Genomic DNA, 21,881 nt, shown 5'->3' with positions numbered 1-21,881 from the left:
TCCATCAGATTGCCAGATGGAAAAGCGTGATTCATCACTCCAGAGAATGCCTCTCCTCTGCTCTAGAGTCCAGTGGCGACGTTCTTTACACCACTGCATCCGACGCTTTGCATTGGACTTGGTGATGTATGGGTTAGATGCAGCTGCTCGGCCATGGAAACCCATTCCATGAAACTCTCTGCCTACTGTAAGTGGGCTAATTGGAAGGTCACATGAAGTTTAGAGCTCTGTAGCAACTGACTGTGCAGAAAGTCGGCAACCTCTTTGCACTATGCGCTTCAGCATCCACTGTCAGTTTACGTGGCCTACCACTTGGTGGCTGAGTTGCTGTTGTTCCCAAACTCTTCCATTTTCTTATAATAAAGCCGACAGTTGAATTTGGAATATTTAAGAGTGAGGAAATTTCACGACTGGATTTGTTGCACAGGTGGCATCCTATGACAGTTCCACGCTGGAAATCACTGAGCTCCTGAGAGCGGCCCATTCTTTCACAAATGTTTGTAGAAACAGTCTCCATGCCTAAGTGCTTGATTTTATACACCTGTGGCCAGGCCAAGTGATTGGGACACCTGATTCTGGTCATTTGGCTGGGTGGCCAAATACTTTTGGCAATGTAGTGTGTGCAACATAAACACAAATTATAATTCCTGTTCTTACAAAATACACACCCACATACCATGCTAATTGATTGTATTTATTTATATGATATGTTTAATATAAAAGGTCTGTGTTTTGCACATGCATGTCATACATTATTATTTCCAGCTGAGTGTAATTGTAATGAATAGAAATAGATCTGTGTGGTCTTTACGAGAAGATGACATAACTACATTTCACCTTGCACTGCACATATAGTTGACTTCTTTAAGAAGTCAACTTATTCGGGTGTTACCATTTAGTGGTCAATTGTACAGAATATGTACTGAACCGTGCAATCTACTAATAAAAGTTTCAATCAATCAAGTCAGACAACAATAATGCTGAGCACGTAGAAAGCGAGAATCTTGATTTCTTTTAAAGCTAATAAAGAGAAATACCAATGATTTTTCTGCCGATATACTTTGTTTGTTAAAATGAACCTACCATACAAATGATGGATTGTTTACATTCCATAAACATCAATTTTCACATTTGCATTTTTTCCGCTCTGGAGGTATGATCAAGCCATTAGTCATGAGTTCCACTCCAGCTAAATAAACATGACATGCATGGAAAGGCAAGTTGTCATAGTACACATAGTAAACACATCCGGCAAGCGTTTAGCAAATCACTGGCAGATTTACTCACAGAAAATGTGTGATTTATGAATAGAGATTGACATTATACAACACATTGATGAAGCACAGTGTACCGTAATTTCCGGGCTATAAGCCGCACCTGACTATAAGCCGCACCAGCTAAATTTAGGGGAAAATACAGATTGCTCCATATATAAGCCGCACCCGACTATAAGCCGCAGGGTTTTGATGTGTAATTACCGTAGTATATAGGGGTTCCTGCTACCACGGAGGGGAATGTCAGGACAGAGATGACTGTTTGGGAACGCAAAGCGTCCCATTTATTAATAATAAATCTTTCAATCATTCAATCAAACTTTCACGTCTTTGACATGGCGAACAGCATTCGTGCAGAGTATAAATAATACAACGGTGCAAAGTAATACAAAGTGCTCGCCTGTACGTTATCAAAATAACCAGCCTACTGGTATATGAAAAGTCAGTCTTTAATCATTGTGTCATCGTCTTCCTCCTGCGTACTAAAACCACCGAAATCCTCTTCGTCGGTGTTGGAGAAGAACAGGCCGTAAATAAGCCGCACCCTTGTATAAGCCGCAGGGACCAGAACGAGGGGAAAAAGTAGCGGCTTATAGTCCGGAAATTACGGTACTTAATGGGAATCTTTGGGCACCTCAGGAGCTACGATTCCATTAAAAATCGATTATTGATGCATCTTTAATTTATGTTATGTATATTGATGCAGTTTCACTTTTTTTCCGTGTCACTAAACAAGCGTTTAACACTTGCAATTTAAAAAAAACCCAAATCATTTGGAATAAGAAACAGTTAAATGAATTCCCACATGTATTAAATAAATGAAAATGTGTGCAAAATATACACCGTATTTTCGGAGTATAAGTCGCTCCGGAGAAGAAGTCGCACCGGCCGAAAATGCATAATAAAGAAAGAAACATATATATAAGTCGCGCTGGAGTACAAGTCGCATTTTTTGGGGAAATTTATTTGATAAAACCCAACACCAAGAATAGACATTTGAAAGGCAATTTAAAATAAATAAAGAATAGTGAATAACAGGCTGAATAAGTGTACGTTATATGAGGCATAAATAACCAACTGAGAACGTGCCTGGTATGTTAACGTAACATATTATGGTAAGAGTCATTCAAATAACTATAACATACAGAACATGCTATACGTTTACCAAACAATCTGTCACTCCTAATCGCTAAATCCCATGAAATCTTATACATCTAGTCTCTTACGTGAATGAGCTAAATAATATTATTTGGCGTGGCGAAGTTGGTAGAGTGGCCGTGCCAGCAATCGGAGGGTTGCTGGCTACTGGGGTTCAATACCCACCTTCTACCATCCTAGTCATGTCCGTTGTGTCCTTGGGCAAGACACTTCACCCTTGCTCCTGATGGCTGCTGGTTAGCGCCTTGCATGGCAGCTCCCGCCATCCGTGTGTGAATGTGTGTGTGAATGGGTGAATGTGGAAATACTGTCAAAGCGCTTTGAGTACCTTGAAGGTAGAAAAGCGCTATACAAGTATAACCCATTTATCATTTAATTTATTATTTTACGGTAATGTGTTAATAATTTCACACATAGGTCGCTCCTGAGTATAAGTCGCACCCCCGGCCAAACTATGAAAAAAACTGCGACTTATAGTCTGAAAAATACGGAAGTTGAGATATAGAGAATGAGCAATCTGAGTTAAAGGCCTACTGAAAGCCACTACTACCGACCACGCAGTCTGATAGTTTATATATCAATGATGAAATCTTAACATTGCAACACATGCCAATACGGCCGGGTTAACTTATAAAGTGACATTTTTAAATTCCCGGGAAATATCCGGCTGAAACATCGCGGTATGATGACGTATGCGCGTGACGAAGTCCGAGTAACGGAAGTTATGGTACCCCGTAGAATCCTATACAAAAAGCTCTGTTTTCATTTCATAATTCCACAGTATTCTGGACATCTTTTGCAATTTTTTTTATGAACAATGAAGGCTGCAAAGAAGACAGTTGTAGGTGGGATCAGTGTATTAGCAGCGGACTACAGCAACACAACCAGGAGGACTTTGTTGGAGCGCTAGCCGCGCTAGCCGCGCTAGCCGCCGACTTTACCTTGACTTCCTACGTCTCTGGGCCGCCAAACGCATCGGGTGAAGTCCTTCGTCCTTCTGCCGATCACTGGAACGCAGGTGAGCACGGGTGTTGATGAGCAAATGAGGGCTGGCTGGTGTAGGTGGAGAGCTAATGTTTTTAGCATAGCTCTGTGCAGTCTGGTTGCTAAGTTAGCTTCAATGGCGTCGTTAGCACAGCATTGTTAACCTTCGCCAGCCTGGAAAGCATTAACCGTGTATTGACATGTCCACGGTTTAATAGTATTGTTGATTTTCTATCTATACTTCCCGTCAGGGGTTTATTTCTTTTGTTTCTATATGCAGTTAAAGCAAGATGCTATCACGTTAGCTCGTAGCTAAAGCATTTCGCCGATGTATTGTCGTGGAGATAAAAGGCACTGAATGTCCATTTCGCGTTCTCGACTCTCATTTTCAAGAGGATATAGTATCCGAGGTGGTTTAAAATACAAATCTGTGATCTACAATAGAAAAAGGAGAGTGTGGAATCCAATGAGCCAGCTTGTACCTAAGTTACGGTCAGAGCGAAAAAAGATACGTCCATCGCTGCCTCTCAAGTCCTTCACTGTAACGTTCCTCATCTACGAATCTTTCATCCTCGCTCAAATTAATGGGGTAATCATCACTTTCTCGGTCCGAATCTCTCTCGCTCCATTGTAGACAACGGGGAATTGTGAGGAATACTAGCTCCTGTGACGTCACGCTACTTCCGGTACAGGCAAGGCTTTTTTTAATCAGCGAGCAAAAGTTGCAAACTTTATCGTCGATTTTCTCTACTAAATCCTTTCAGCAAAAATATGGCAATATCGCAAAATGATCAAGTATGACACATAGAATGGATCTGCTATTCCCGTTTAAATAAAAAAAAATAATTTCAGTAGGCCTTTAATGAACTTGATTTTTATTGTATCGTATATCCTGCTTAGCTTATTACAAGTTTGTTTTGCCACCTTTTTTTTTTTTTTTTAAACAAATATGCAAAATGCCGAATTAATTCTGAAGCCCCATCCCCCCCCACACCCCAGCTCTTAGGCTGAATGATTCAAGTGAATTGTGTAGCAAATTAAAAGTAAAGCATGTGCATCTTAATTTTCATGTACTTTGTTTTGAAGGAAATCTATTGTGAAAATGATTTTCTTCTTCAATATAACAGCTTAATTTAAAGCACACATTTCAAAAAGGTATGACGAATGCTCTGTGTGTCAATTTGCAGTGCTTGTCTTCAATATAATTATAATTTTAATAATAAGAAAATACAAATTACAATAAGTTGTATCTTAGCACCTGGTTATTTCTTTGAGAAATCTTGAATTTGCATCAAACAGCTTGGTGCATATTTATCAAGTATTTCTGCCTGAAAGGGTCGTTATTCCAATCAGGTTCTGAGCCCTCTTATGTGCATTCCACAGATTGCTCATTGATATGATGGCAGCGCTGTGATAAAAACTCAAGTCAAAACACAGTTCGGTTATGAGGGTGATGCAGCCTTCCAGGCTTTAACCGTGCATAGTTAGGGGGAGATGCAACCTGCCTTGAGCTGCCTGACAGCCACAGGTTCAGGCTTCTGGAAAAGCCACGGTAGCAGACCACATTTGAGGGGGGGGGGGGTTTATGTATGTACATATATACTATCTTGTCACGCCGTCCTTTCAAACATGGGCTTTTACAGTATTTTCTGTCAAATCCCTGCTGATTTTAAATAAATGAGTGAACCGCAGCAACTCAGGGCTGCTTCAGTTTGACACGTAGACACATGACAACACACATGTTAATTCTGACATGGCCTTTCCCAGCTCACCACAGCTGGAAACTATGCAAGAGAGAGCAACGTTGATTCTTCAATGGCTCTGTAGAATCACAGTCCTTCCCATATGGGAAAATGAGTGGTGATTTAATCTCTCTAAAACTTTTTCCAGTTGGGGTTTTTTTTTCTGCCTTAATGCTTGAAGATTGACAAAGACATTTTAAGCTTTAATCACTTGTCATGCCTCGCTCTTAATCCATGTCTAGTCACTTTTTCTATGCTCCAAGTACAGTCCACCCTGCAGTAATTACTTGCAGCTCTACAGTTAAACAAATTGTTGTTGTTACTTGAAGTGGCCACAGTACATATACAGTATAGCTATACAGTAGGGTTGGGCGGTATGGCCTTAAATATATAAAGATTAACAGTACAGGCCAAAAGTTTGGACACACTTTCTCATTTCAATGTGTTTTCTTTATTTTCATGACTATTTACATTGTAGATTGTCACTGAAGGCATCAAAACTATGACACCTGTGAAGTGAAGACTACCTCTTGAAGCTCAATCGAGAGAATGCCAAGAGTGTGCAAAGCAGTAATCAGAGCATAGGGTGGCTATTTTGAAGAAACTGGACTATAAAACATGTTGTCAGTTATTTCATTTTTTTTTGTTACGTACCGTATTTTTCGGACTATAAGTCGCAGTTTTTTCCATAGTTTGGCCGGGGGTGCGACTTATACTCAGGAGCGACTTATGTGTGAAATTATTAACACATTACCGTAAAATATCAAATAATATTATTTCGCTCATTCACGTAAGAGACTAGACGTATAAGATTTCATGGGATTTAGCGATTAGGAGTGACAGATTGTTTGGTAAACGTATAGCATGTTCTATATGTTATAGTTACTTGAATGACTCTTACCATAAAATGTTACGTTAACATACCAGGCACGTTCTCAGTTGGTTATTTATGCGTCATATAACGTACACTTATTCAGCCTGTTGTTCACTATTCTTTATTTATTTTAAATTGCCTTTCAAATGTCTATTCTTGGTTTTGGGTTTTATCAAATAAATTTCCCCCAAAAATGCGACTAAAATATATGTTTTTTTCCTTCTTTATTATGCATTTTCAGCCGGTGCGACTTATACTCCGAAAAATACGGTACATAACTCCACATGTGTTCATTCATAGTTTTGATGCCTTCAGTGACAATCTACAAAAGTCATGAAAATAAATAAAACACATTGAATGAGAAGGTGTGTCCAAACTTTTGGCCTGTACTGTATATTGCAGCTGATGATAACAATATACCATACTTTCCTGTCTATAGAGTGTACCGATATTCAAGCTGTACACACCACATTTTAGAAGAAATACATATCTTTACATATATGAGCAACACCAGATTATAAGACGCAAATATATACCAGAATTAAAGATTTTTTAAATTTTTGTTTACATACCTTAATTGTTTCCTAACGGCGCTTGACACACGGCAGTAAAACGCCTGATCAAACAAAACATAAGTCATTGTCATGGACCCACCAGCTGCGAAAGCTAACTCTCCAATCAGCTAAATACACTCAATAACTGCACGATGACGTTTTGGGGAATTTACGAAACTGAAACAATGCAAAAAGAATGCCATTGTAAGTTAATAATACTAACACAGACACTTGTAAACGTATTAGCATATTCGTTAATGCTAACGACGCTAGCTTGATTACATTATGATAGCACGTACACATATACATGAAAACAGACATTGGACGGTTTAGTAAGTGTGAATTGTTTTGGTTATACTGTAAATGTTATGGACGAATAAAAGACGAAACGACATATAATTCCGGCTGAAGGCACGAAACAGGAAGTACATTTTCAACTCGCAGCACCTGCAATGAGTGAACTTGTCCAAAAGATGGCGCCATAGCACAAACAATAACACACCTTTTTAGTGTGTATGTCAGTGTTGAAAACCATTTGTTGAATACAACACATTATGGCCGCAATCCATAAATTAGCAGCACCGTTTTATAAGCTGCGTAGGAAAAAAGTAACGGTTTTTAATCTGAAAAATATGGTATATCAAATGAAATAGTTTATGTAAATGATAATAGAATCATTTCAAAACGGGTTACAAAAGCTCCTAATTTAGCTGCTGACATATGCAGTAACATATCGGGTATGTTACTGCATAAAGAACTGTAATTAATCTACTTGCTAATTTACTGTTGATATCTGGTTACTTACTGCTTTAACATGTTTCTAACTCCACTTGCATGTTAGAAACACTCATTCTTCTGTTGTTTGGAGACTTAACATTAGTTTTGGACGATATTACAAATTTGGGTATCAGGTCTAGGGATGTCCGATAATGGCTTTTTAGCCGATATCCGATATTGTCCAACTCTTAATTACGATACCGATATCAACCGATACCGATATTATAGTTGTGGAATTCACACATTATTATGCCTAATTTGGACAACCAGGTATGGTGGAGATAAGGTCTTTTTTTAAAAAATTAATACAATAAAATAAGATAAATAAATTAAAAACATTTTCTTGAATAAAAAAGAAAGTAAAACAATATAAAAACAGTTACATAGAAACTAGTAGTTAATGAAAATGAGTAAAATTAACTGTTAAAGGTTAGTACTATTAGTGGACCAGCAGCACGCACAATCATGTGTGCTTACGGACTGTATCACTTGCAGACTGTATTGATATATATTGATATATAATGTAGGAACCAGAATATTAATAACAGAAAGAAACAACCCTTTTGTGTGAATGAGTGTAAATGGGGGAGGGAGTTTTTTTGGGTTGGTGCACTAATTGTAAGTGTATCTTGTGTTTTTTATGTTGATTTAATAAAAAAAATTTAAAAAACAATACCGATAATTTCCGATATTCCATTTTAAAGCATTTATCGGCCGATAGTATCGGACATCTCTAATCAGGTCCATTATTGGTCATACCAATACTGCAACTGATACTTCAAATATTTCAGATCCTTGAATGATTAGAAATATTTTTTTTACCATTCCAATCAGACAAAAACACAGGATGGCAATGTAACAATATCAATTAAATATGTTAGTGATTTCCTACTGTTGGCTCCCGATTTCAGTCATTTGGTTTTTGCCCTTAACTCTAAAGGCCTTAGCGGCCACATGCGTGGACAGCACCTTTTAGCTCTTATTTCCAAAATTGTGTACACTACTGAATTGGGGTCTTATGCCGACATATGGACACTTATACTGCTATCTGGTGGTGTCAGAAGAGTATAACATTCAATGGAATTTGGGGAAAAAAAAGTGTAAAAATAAAAATTAGCATGTCACTACACACGAAGTACACGTTTGTGTACTTATGGACTAAGTACATCATATCAAAAGATGATTTTTAGTTTGTTTTCTAATTAGGGTCCAATAAGCCCAAATAGCAAAGACAAACTAAAAAAAGCATGTAAACAAACAGCTTGGGCCTTAAGAGGTTTTAAAGCCCTCCTTTTTTTAATAAAAAATATCGGCCAAATAATGATATTATTCGTACGATTACTGTCGATGTTTGTATTGATCTGCCCACCTTTCTTCACATTCCAGAGCTATAGTTTGCGGTTAGCAGTTAGCTTGTATAGCATATTTGTGTAACATGATTAGCTATTCCTCTTCCTCCAGAGATAATACTCTTAAGAAACATAGTTTTTGCCGTCATGGGAGTGAAGACTGTTGACTTAGAAGTGGTTTTCACACCGTGTAGGGAAGCCAGCCACTTACGGGAATGCTACATTGGGTTGAGGACGCATTCGTTCGCTTGTTGCTGTCAAATTTGAAGACACAGCTAGAATGTTTTATTAACATGCCTTAACCCGATATAACCGTAGTATTGAAAGCTCAATCGTTGGCCAAATTTATATTGTCTAGATCAGGGATTCTCGAACTGTGGTACGCAGGCTCCATCTAGTGGTACGCCAAAGAATCACGTAATTAAATATTGTGGGTAATGTAACAACGGTCAAATATATTACATCTAATTGTTAAATAAAACCTCTGCCTTGTTTATAATGAATATTTAGGACTACTACACTACTGTATTATAATGTTGGTATTTATGGTCTTACTTGGAGAGCCAAGTTGGTGAAAAAAGTTTGAGAACCACTGGTCTATATCGTATATAGTCTGTATCATCTAAATTGGCCCTAGTGTGTGAATGTGAGTGTGAATGTTGTCCGTCTATCTGTGTTGGCCCTGCGATGAGGTGGCGACTTGTCCAGGGTGTACCCCGCCTTCCGCCCGATTGTAGCTGAGATAGGCTCCAGCACTTCCCGCGACCCCGAAGGGAATAAGCGGTAGAAAATGGATGGATGGATATATAGTTGATTTGGTTGTTTCGAATATTAGAGCTTGCCAACCTTTCCTTTGTACTGTCATCTTCTGAAAATGACTTTTTAAAGATTAAACATGTCAATGTGAGGAGGTGAGGCAATGATCAAAAAGTTCTGTTTTATCTTTGACTCAATGGCAGTCAAGTGCGTGCTACACTATATTGCCAAAAGTATTTGGCCACCCATCCAAATGATCAGAATCAGGTGTCCTAATCACTTGGCCACAGGTGTTTAAAATCAAGCACTTAGGCATGGAGACTGTTTCTACAAACATTTGTGAAAGAATGGGCCGCTCTCAGTGATTTCCAGCATGGAACTGTCATATGATGCCACCTGTGCAACAAATCCAGTTGTGATATTTCCTCGCTCCTAAATATTCCAAAGTCAACTGTCAGCTTTATTATAAGAAAATGGAAGAGTTTGGGAACAACAGCAACTCAGCCACCAAGTGGTAGGCCACGTAAACTGACAGAGAGGGGTCAGCGGATGCTGAAGCGCATAGTGCGAAGAGGTCGCCGACTTTCTGCACAGTCAGTTGTTACAGAGCTCCAAACTACATGTGACCTTCCAATTAGCCCACGTACGGTACGCAGTGAGCTTCATGGAATGGGTTTCCATGGCCGAGCGACCGCATCTAAGCCATATATCACCAAGTCTAATGCAAAGCGTGGGGTGCAGTGGTGTAAAGCACGTCGCCACTGGACTCTAGAGCAGTGGAAACGCCTTCTCTGGAGTGATGAATCACGCTTTTCCATCTGGCAATCTGATGGACGAGTCTGGGTTTGGAGGTTGCCAGAAGAACGGTACATTTTGGACTGCATTGTGCAGAGTGTGAAATTTGGTGGAGGAGAAGTTATGGTGTGGGGTTGTTTTTCAGGAGTTGGTCTAGGCCCCTTAGTTCCAGTGGAATGAACTTTGAATGCTCCAGGATACCAAAACACGTTGGACAATTCCATGCTCCCAACCTTGTGGGAACAGTTTGGAGCGGGCCCCTTCCTCTTCCAACATGACTGCGCACCAGTGCACAAAGCAAGGTCCATAAAGACATGGATGACAGAGTCTGGTGTGGATGAACTTGACTGGCCTGCACAGAGTCCTGACTTGAACCCAATAGAACACCTTTGGGATGAATCAGAACGGAGACTTAGAGCCAGGCCTTCTCGACCAACATCAGTGTGTGACCTCACCAATGCGCTTTTGGAAGAATGGTGGACAATTCCTATAAACACACTCCGCAACCTTGTGGACAGCCTTACCAGAAGAGTTGAAGCTGTAATAGCTGCAAAAAGTGGACCGACATCATATTGAACCCTATGGGTTAGGAATGGGATGACACTTCAAGTTCATATGTGAGTCAAGGCAGGTGGCCAAATAGTGTTATGTTTCGCAAAGAAGATACCTGTAGAGGTGCGGCTTGGACTTCAGCAGTGATGTATATGCACGCGGTGAGCAAAGGTGTAGCCTCTTTGTCACCGGTGCCACGTACAAGACACCCAGGCCATGTTTCACAAGAGTAATTGTAACATTTAGGCTTGACCTCTTTACACGTAACAAGCAGAGTCTCTCACCCTCTGAACCTTGCTACCAGACGACCGTCTGCAGTAATGTCTGCCAGTCGTCATCTTCGCTGCGGGTCTGTGACCAATGCTGCAATTCTCCCTTCCCTTCAAAATAAAGCACTGCAAATCCATGTTCCTGAATAATGCACAGATTCCTGCAGGCTGGCCTTGCGAGGCGCCCGTCTCCTGCGGGCTTTTGCCTCGCAGTGTGTTTGCAATGCAGACGTTTGAAAAGCTCTAAAGAAAGCGGTACCAAAAGGAGGCATGTGAAGGGGTTTCAAACGTCAGACAGGTAGAGAATCTCTGCACTTAAATCATCGTCTTACCACAAATATACTTCGCAGCTGTTATGTGGAAGTCACTGGAGAGAGGCTCTAGTGGAAAAAGGAGCGGAGCCAGATGGGTGTAGAGCAGTGGGAGGATTTTTTTTTCCGCTTCTCTGTCTGAAAGAGGCTTGTTGGTTTTTCTTAGCGCGCCTGTCATATTGAATTGCTTGCAGTTGAAAGCTACTGTAAATGCCACCGGCACTAATGAAAAAGCCAATTAATAAAAGTGTTAACGTCATGATCTCTTTCGGAGTATAAGTCGCTCCGGCCGAAAATGCATAATAAAGAAGGAAAAAAACATATATAAGTCGCACTGGAGTATAAGTCGCATTTTTTGGGGAAATTTATTTGATAAAACCCAACACCAAGAATAGACATTTGAAAGGCAATTTAAAATAAATAAAGAATAGTAAACAACAGGCTGAATAAGTGTACGTTATATGAGGCATAAATAACCAACTGAGAATGTGCCTGGTATGTTAACGTAGCATATTATGGTAAGAGTCGTTCAAATAACTATAACATATAGAACATGCTATACGTTTACCAAACAATCTGTCACTCCTAATCGCTAAATCCCATGAAATCTTGTACGTCTAGTCTCTTACGTGAATGAGATAAATAATATTATTTGATATTTTACGGTAATGTGTTAATAATTTCACACATAAGTCGCACCCCCGTCCAAACTATGAAAAAAACTGCGACTTATAGTCCGAAAAATACGGTAGTTTCTTGTATTTTGTATTTCCTGTGCAGTGCTCTTTTTATTTTTTCCTTCCTGTTTGCCTCCATTCCTCTGGTCTGAGCGCTGACTCCCTCACCTGTCCCTGATTGCCAACCAGGATGCTTATAATACAGGGGAAACTAAAACAATTACAAAATCGTGCAAAGGATCGTTATTTCAGCTGTTACCGTATTTTTTTAACTATAAGCTGCTGGGTTTTCCCTACATTTTTAACTCTGCGGCTAATTTATGGATTTTTCTTCGCTAACGACCATAATGTTTTGTATTTAACAAATAGCTTTCAACAGACACTGAACATGTGTGTTATTGTTTGGGCTGTGGCGCCATATTTTGGATGAGTTCGCTCACTGCAGGTGTTGCGGGTAGAAAATGTACTTCTTGTTTTAAGGTCTTAAACCGTAAGTAAAACTGTCTATAGTGCTTCTGCTCAAAAATTATTCTTCATTCATCACTCCAATGTTTGTAAGTTCTGTAAAATAGATAAAACAATTCATACTTACTAAACCATCCCACGTGTGATGTGTGTAGGAGTGTTACCATGCATATTTGTAGCAAATATGCTAACACGTTTACAAGTGTCTGTGTTAGTATTATTAACTTACAACGACATCCCTTTTGTATTGTTTCAGTTTCGTAAATTCACCAAGACTTCACCGTGGAGTTATTGCGTCTGTTAAACTGGTTGGAGAGCGAGCTTCCGCAACCAGTGGGTACATGGCGATGACTTCTGTTTTGTTTGTTAAGCCGTTTTACTGCCATGTGACAGCCACTGTTTAGACAGTTAAGGTATGTAAATATACATTTACAAAATCTTTCACACCGGTATCTGCGGCTCATGGTCTGGTGCAGTTGTAAAAATACTTATTTCTTTACAGTTTGGTGGGTGTGGCTTAAATACCGGAATTTATGGTAGATTTACAAGGTGAAACTAATGTGACATAGGCTCATAACATGCAACTCAAGATATTTGAAGGCTTCTTTTGATATAATTTGCATGATTATAGCCTGTGACAACCTCGAATTGAAAAGTTCAGAAATGTGGGGGTTTTCAATAACTGAAAACCATGATCATCAAAATTATAACAAATAGAAGCTTAACATATTTCACATTGTATGTAATGAGTTTATATCACATATGGGGGTGTAACGGTACACAAAAATTTCGGTTCGGTACGTACCTCGGTTTGGAGGTCACGGTTCGGTTCATTTTCGGTACAGTAAGAAAACAGCAAAATATAAATTTTTGGGTTATTTATTTACCAAATTTGCAAAATCTTCCACCAAAAATATTTTTCTTAGTGGAATATTTGATGTGAAGTAATCGGAACCTTGGATAGGTCAATAATTCATAATAACATTGATTTTGATTCAATATTATGTTTTGAGCAATGACAGTTTGAAAGAAAAAAACAGCTTTGTTTTATTAGTCAACATTGCAACTTTTTCTAAATTACATTTAACCTTTAAGCTTTTTTATTTCACTTTTGTTATGTCTTTGTTTATTTTAATAGTATTTTTAGAATGTGCCGTGGGCCTTTAAAACATTAGCTGTGGGCCGCAAATGGCCTCCGGGGCACACTTTTGACACCCCTGCTATAGATAATAAAAAATGTAATCTGATAAATCTATGGATAAAAAAGCAGAGCCTGGTGACGCATGCGCGTTTATCATAACTCTCTCGCTCTCTCTGTCTCTGCCCCTCCCTCACGAATGCTGCTGCGCGCACTATTTGTTTTGTTTTTAACCCCTTCTTAACCCAGAACGTACATTGAAAATACACGCAACCCTAACTCAAAATGCCGGACATTTGAGGCATTTAAGAAACTCCGCCCTGACAGCTCCACAAAAGAGGACATGTCCGGTGAAAAGAGGACGTATGGTCAGTCTAGCATGCCGTGTGTTGTGTCTCGGTGTGCATTGTTTACACAACGTGCGTTACGCTACTTAATATGTCCGTGTGGAAACTCGTTCGGTACACCTCCGCACCGAACCGAAACCCCCGTACCGAAACGGTTCAATACAAATACAAGTACCGTTACACCCCTAATCACATATTAGTTTCACATTTGAGGTTGAAATGCTAGTGCGTCTGCCTCACAATACGAAGGTCCTGGGTTCGATCCTGCGCTCGGGATCTTTCTGTGTGGAGTTTGCATGTCCTTGTCCAGGGTGTACCCCGCCTTCCGCCCGATTGTAGCTGAGATGGTTAGAAAATGGATAAATGGATGCTGAAGTGATTGGACTTGGATATTCAAATGTTTGGAGTTTCACGTTTATATCATTTGCTTTGTACCTCAACATGTTGCTTTGCATTTTGTGCACCCTACTACGCCTGTCTGAGCTTTGTGCATTTTCCGGCTACACGGCAACACAACACCGAGCCGGAACGTAACACTACACTTCTACAGTATGTTGACGTTAAAATGAAATATGTAGGCACTGTTGGTAACGTTTTATTGAGGAAATGTGTGCTGAAATGTATATTGACTGTTGTTCACGGGGCAAGACGTGACATAAGAGTTCACCCTTGGAGGCTAATGTGCTCTGGAGGTAGTGATGCGTGGTTAATAGATTGGGCACGCTTTGCTGCTCAAACGAGGCTGCTTCTTATCCATTTCATCAGCACCACTCCTGGGAGGATTTTATGACCTAGGCCTCATTACCTCAGCACAAAACGGTAAAATCTTATTTTTATTTTTTTTAAATAATATAGCTTGAAATTGTTGGAGCTGCATCAATATTATATTAGATTTATGAATGGAAGGTGTTAATCACCTTAATGGGTTTCTGTCATATCATCCTCCGAGCAGCAAAATGCTGATCCTAATGAAGTCGACCGTGAAGAATTTATAAATGGATTGAGGGTAAACACAAATTTCTATTTGCGGTTGTAGGGTATTTACTGGTATTCCTGGCAAAGTTGCTTGAAAATAAAAGTTTTCTATTCCGATTGAGAAGTTGTTTCTTTAAGCTTTCTTGACTCATACAGCCTATTGCTTACCAAGTTTGTTTGGAAAAGGCACTAAGAAAGAAGTTACCACTTTAAGATTTTTAAATGGTGTGTTTTGGGAAAATAAAGCCCTTTTTGGAAGGTGTTGGGAGACTCGAAGCGAATATCCATGCATTCCGAATCAATCGCGGATATCTGAGTGGAAGCAAACACTCGGGAGCATGCGACTGAAGTTTGTGACCTGCTAAGACAACTCCCATGATGCAACACTGAACTCTCGGAGAAGGTTAGGGCTTGCTTTGCAGTGGGGCCTATGAAAGGAAGAGAAATAAAGTTTCCTCAGTGGCTTTGAAATAATAATCTGACATGTTCTATGATGTAATAGTTGGGTTATTTTTTTGTATTTATTTATTTATTCGCACAATAAAAACAGTACGAAAGGTCACAATGTAAAAAAAAAACAAAAAAACACGGAGACAAGAAATTAGTAATGAGAAATAAGAGCAAAATTAAACATAGCATATAGAAAAAATAAGATAACAAGTAGTGTACCTTGTGTGGATTGAGTCTAGGTGTGTGTGAGGGTGTGTGTGTTCTGGCAATTCTTACTTAATGGGGACATCGCTCCGTCTACACAGTCACCTTTAGGGGATCTCTGACGGTATGGGGACAAAAAGACAGGTCCCCACCTTTTTAAATGATAGTCAGATCCATTCTGAAGATGCTTAAGTGATTTATTTATATAGCCCCAAATCACAAGCGTGATTTGGGGCTATATAAATAAATAAACATTTTTAATCTTTGGCCCATAAAACATGTTTACTGAAAAGTAAACATGTTTAACATCTAATTTGAAGTTTTTTTTTTGTAAATGGTCCTCAGTAGTCGCGTACAAGAATTATGCAAAATGATTTCAATTTGGTCCCCATGAATCATATTAACTCCTTTTCCTCAGGGTCCCCAGTAAGAATGATCAGCACATTACTTCATCCATCCAGAGATTTAAAGATGTGTATGAGCTAACTGGGCAGTGGCCATTTTACCTAATTTTTTTTCATGCCTCCACAACCTGTAGAAAGGGTGGTCCCCACAAGTGATGATCAAAAACTTGGTCCCCATTCCAAATGATAACCAGTATGTGTGTGTGTGTGTGTGTGTGTGTGTGTGTGTGTGTGTGTGTGTGTGTGTGTGTGTGTGTGTGTGTGTGTGTGTGTGCGTGCGTGCGTGCGTGCGTGCGTGCTAGCGTGCGTGCGTGCGTGTGTGTGTGTGTGAGGAAGTATAGGGCTACATTATAAGGTAGGAACAAATGGAGAATGTTGATTCATCAGGCTGGCCCTTAATCTATGTTCAAAGTTAGTGAGTCAAGATGAGGAGTTTGCAATACATAGGTGACTATTCCAGAGTAAAGGACCTCTGTGTTTGATTGAAAACTGGCTAAGAGTGATACGGCCAAAGATAGGACGGAGATTATCAGTTTGTCTGGTAATATGATCATGAACTTGCGAATTGGTCTTAAAATAGTCTTTGAAAGTGTTGAAAGCGTATCAGGGAGGCAAGTACATTTATAGATAAAGGAAGAGGACTGAACTGTGTTGATATCATAAATAGATAGTACATTTAGTTCCCTAAACAGGGGAGCAGATGGAGCCAAATAGTTAGAGGAGGTAGCTATTCTTACAAATGTATTTTGCACAATGAATAATGTGTAAATGTGATGGATATGTACTAGCCCAGACAATATTGCAATAGATACATTAAACTGTAATAAAGACTTAAGAGGCATGCCTGAGGAACCAAACCCCTGATTCTTCTGATGATACCAAGAGATCTTGACCCTTTGTTAGTTACTGAACCTATGTGTTCTGTCCATGACCATTTTTTGTCTACTAGGATACCTAGAAATTTGGTAGTTGAAACTTGACTAATTTCGATTCCTCCAATAGAAATCTTAGCACTCTGTTATGACACTTTTAAACCATCTTTAGCCATGTTTAGCTCCCAAAATATACATAACATGTGTTTCTATTACCTTTATCTTTAGCAACTAAGACCCAAGAATTTTCTTGTGATGTTCTCCGAAAAACAATCGATAGCTGCAGCCCTACAGTACTTGTTCAGTTCAGTTCAGTTTATTTTGAGCAAAAAGGGTTCAAGATGTTCATCATAATTCTTGTTCTGTGTACTTTGTAAAAACATGTAGTTTGAACCGTCTCTTAAACTGAATCATATTGGTGCTTGTTTGATTTCTTTGGTTAATCCATTCCATAATTTAATTCCACATACTGATATGCTAAAGGTTTTAAGTGTTGTACGAGCATACAAATGTTTTAAATTACATTTTCCTCTAAGGAAGAATTGTTGAACATTCTTGGGTAGCAGGTTATAGTTTGCTTTGGTCATAATTTTAGCTGTTTGCAAATGCACCAAATCGTTGAATTTCAATAATTGTCATTTAATAAATAAAGGGTTTGTATGTTCTCTATATCCAACATTATTTGTTATTCTAATTTTCTTTTTTGTAATGAATGAAGAGCCCATTTGTAGTTGTTTCCCCATATTTCTGCACAATAACTCAGAAATGGTAACACTAGCGAGCAGTAGAGAATATAAATAGATTTTTGGTCTAGAACATGTTTTGCTTTATTCATCATTGACGTGTTTCTTGCTTGTGAGCAATGTTTGATATGTTACTTTTAAAAAGTAATTAATTGTATTTCTGCATTAGTTATCATATAACGCCATTATTGGGAACACTACTTATGAGTAAAAGCATAAATGGTACAAACCACCTTTTGTTGTGGGGTAGCGAGGAAGATGCTAGAAAACTAGAAAAAAATGTAATTATATGTCCTTGAAATGAAAATGTTTATACAAATAAACGTCCTTACAGGCGCACAGACTAAATTGTATTTCTTCACCACGGTCTTGTCTTTCCAGAGCGTTATTACTGGGGCAGCGAACTGCGTATTCCCACCGCCAACTACCAGGATGTCCTCAATGACGACAAGGCCGCGCTGGCGTGGCTCCTGGCGTTGAAACGCGTGGGCATCGTCTACCTGAAGGGGGCTCCGGCAGAGCTGGGCCAAGTGGCCAGACTGGCGAAGAGGATCGGTTACCTCAGACTGACGTTCTACGGGTAAGAAGACGCAGTCACTCTCTGACCCAAGTCTTCTAATGGTGAGTTTTCCACTAGTTGGAGAAGAGCCCGGGAAGTGTTATTAAAGATAACTAGGTACATTAATTATAGCCCTTTTTCCAAGGATGCCAAAAACAAAGCCATAGTTTGGGTGAAATACTTATTTACAACTTTAGTGTTTAGGAAAATGTTTGTTATGTTCCAATTATCTGTAGGTTTAATTTATTTGGAAGCTAAGAGCGAGTGCTTTAGTCCTTTCATCTCGCCAGAGTTTATCGCTTTGACTTATTACTTGAAGACAGAGATGGGGGGGGGAAACAAGCCAAAATCTTTCCAGACGCTCTAAGCTAGAAGAATTACCTGGTGCACTCAGTCAGAACTGAGGTATGGAGCGTGACGCCTTCCCACTGCCAGAGGATGAGCTCATAGGGCTGGAAGTAAAGAGGTGTCTGTTTGCCAAAGTCGGAACATGGCAGCTAACGTTACCTCATTAGCACGCCACTCTTGTTGCCTCTCAGTGATCGTCTGTAGTCGCAACATGGGGAGATGCTCAGTTAAAGGGCGAACGCGGAGTTCGTTTCACTTTCTCCTCCCAACCTATTTCCGACGGCAAATACCCAACATGGAGTTGTTGTTGTACAGAACACATGCAGGACATATTGTAATCGCTTCAGTCTTTTAGCTATCACTGTGTTGTGTTACTGCCAAGTACAAACAGTACTATCAGTGGTACTTAACTTGAAATGTCATGAAACATATTAAGGGCCTGATCTATTAAGATCCAAGTACCACGCACTAAACTAAAGAGTAAGTGATGCTCACAGGTACCACACGAGAGGGAGTTTCTCAGACTTCGTCCCCCCCAAATTCAAGACTCTCATGGGAAAAAAATGTATTCTACTATTTTGCCACCACACCAACAGACCTTAAAATTCAAACTTCCCTACTAAATTTAAAAACTGCCATAAAATCCTGGCTCAGCTCAACCTCTACCTCAGGGGTCACCAACCTTTTTGAAAGCAAGAGCTACTTCTTGGGTAGTGATTAATGCGAAGGGCTACCAGTTTGATACACACTTAAATAAATTGCCAGAAATAGCCAATTTGCTAAATTTACCTTCAACTCTATGTTATTATTAATAATTAATGACATTTACACTTAATTGAACGGTTTAAAAGAGGAGAAAACACGAAACAAATGACAATTAAATTTTGAAACATAGTTCATCTTCAAATTTGACTCTTTAAAATTCAAAATTCAACGGAAAAAAAGAAGGGAAAAACTAGCTAATTCGAATCTTTTTGAAAAAATAAAAAAAATAATTTATGCAACATAATTAGTAATTTTTCCTGATTAAGATTAATTTTTGAATTTTGATGACATGTTTTAAATAGGTTAAAATCCAATCTGCACTTTGTTAGAACCAATTAGCTATATTTCTAACAAAGACAAATCATTATTTCTTCTAGATTTTCCGGAACAAAAATTTTAAAAGAAATTCAAAAGACTTTGAAATAAGATTTAAATTTGATCCTACAGATTTTCTAGATTTGCCAGAATAATTTTTTTGAATTTTAATCATAATACGTTTGAAGAAATATTTCACAAATATTCTTCATGGAAAAAACAGAAGCTAAAATGAAGAATTAAATTAAAACGTATTTATTATTCTTTACAATTAAAAAAAATAAAAAAATACTTGAACATCGATTTAAATTGTCAGGAAAGAAGAGGAAGGAATTTAAAAGGTAAAAAGATATATGTGTTTAAAAATCCTAAAATCATTTTTAAGGTTGTATTTTTTCTCTAAAATTGTCTTTCTGAAAGTTATAAGAAGCAAAGTAAAAAAAATAATGAATTTATTTAAACAAGTGAAGACCAAGTCTTTCAAATATTTTCTTGGATTTTCAAATTCTATTTGAGTTTTGTCTTTCTTAGAATTAAAAATGTCGGGCAAAGCGAGACCAGCTTGCTAGTAAATAAATACAATTTAAAAAATAGAGGCAGCTCACTGGTATTTGAGCTATTTTTAGAACAGGCCAGCGGGCTACTCATCTGGTCCTTACGGGCTACCTGGTGCCCGCGGGCACCGCGTTGGTGACCCCTGCTCTACCTGATCGGAACCAACATTGATCCCCAGCAACTCTTCGAAGCATCAAACAGGTTTATATGTGGTTATAGTTAGAGATGTCCGATATTGGCTTTTTTGCCGATATCCGATATTGTCCAACTCTTAATTACCGATTCAGATATCAACCGATACCGATATATACAGTCGTGGAATTAACACATTATTATGCCTAATTTTGTTGTGATGCCCCGCTGGATGCATTAAACAATGTAACAAGGTTTTCCAAAATAAATCAACTCAAGTTATGGAAAAAAAATGCCAACATGGCACTGCCATATTTATTATTGAAGTCACAAAGTGCATAATTTTTTTTAACATGCCTCAAAACAGCAGCTTGGAATTTGGGACATGCTCTCCCTGAGAGAGCATGGGGAGGTTGAGGTGGGCGGGGTTGAGGTGAGGGGAATAGGGAGTAGCGGGGGGTGTACATTGTAGCGTCCCGGAAGAGTTAGTGCTGCAAGGGGTTCTGGGTATTTGTTCTGTTGTGTTACGGTGCGGATGTTCTCCCGAAATGTGTTTGTCATTCTTGTTTGGTGTGGGTTCACAGTGTGGCGCATATTTGTAACCGTGTTAAAGTTGTTTATGCGGCTACCCTCAGTGTGACCTGTATGGCTGTTGACCAAGTATGCCTCGCATTCACTTGTGTGTGTGAAAAGCCGTAGATATTATGTGACTGAGCTGGCACGCAAAGGAAGTGCCTTTAACGTTTATTGGCGGTCTGTACTTCTCCCTACGTCCGTGTACACAGCGGCGTTTAAAAAGTCATAAATTTTACTTTTTGAAACCGATACCGATAATTTTGAAACCGATAATTTCCGATATTAAATTTTAAAGCGTTTATCGGCCGATAATATCGGCAGTCCGATATTATCGGACATCCCTAGTTTTAGTGTATATATAATTTCTCATTCTGTTTTGCACACTCTTGGAGTCACCATGTGCATAGTCATGTACATACTGTCATGTACATAATGTATATACCCCCCCCCCCCCCATTTTTTATATATATTGTTTTTCAAATCACCTGACATGTATACTGTGTATATGTACATAATTTATAAAAAAATTTAACGTAATTTTTTATATACATGTTACAGGTTATATATCTTTTATTATTGAATGTATCAAATGTGATGAATATTTAATGGGCCACAATGGAAACAAGCCTTTTGGCTTCTTGTGCCATCCATTTGCCTTTTTAAAGCATTACATGGATTCAATTCTTTAAGATGTCAATAAACTTCTCAATCAATCAATCAATCAAAACTGCTTGTGCATACTATAACATCAGTGGGCGTGTGGCATGTGATCTACTAAGACTGTGTGTACACTTGTTAACAGAGTGCATTTGTGGTGCAGCTTATTTAAATGAGGTTTGTGTGTGTACTATATGGCTTTCACCATGGAAACACTCATTTACTGTACTTTCATGTTATCACGCTTTTAACTGTGATGTTTTGCTATGTTTTGAAACTAGCAGCAGACATACTCTTTATTGGC

General features: G+C 38.8%; 1 protein-coding gene across 1 annotated transcript in view; it reads left to right on the top strand.

Moving 5' to 3' along the window:
* Positions 1 to 21,881, top strand: part of bbox1 (butyrobetaine (gamma), 2-oxoglutarate dioxygenase (gamma-butyrobetaine hydroxylase) 1) — a 55,132-nt gene that overhangs the window by 21,467 nt on the left and 11,784 nt on the right. The window contains exon 4 of the mRNA XM_062033025.1: positions 18,052 to 18,250. Coding sequence (XP_061889009.1) covers positions 18,052 to 18,250 — 199 coding nt within the window. The remainder of the gene's footprint in view (positions 1 to 18,051; positions 18,251 to 21,881) is intronic.

The sequence above is a fragment of the Entelurus aequoreus genome, linkage group LG02 (genome assembly GCF_033978785.1).
Source record: "Entelurus aequoreus isolate RoL-2023_Sb linkage group LG02, RoL_Eaeq_v1.1, whole genome shotgun sequence".
In the NCBI taxonomy this organism is placed as follows: Eukaryota; Metazoa; Chordata; class Actinopteri; order Syngnathiformes; family Syngnathidae; genus Entelurus; species Entelurus aequoreus.
The sequence above is the reverse complement of the archived record's forward strand: the minus strand, read 5'-3'. Positions and strand labels throughout refer to the sequence as shown.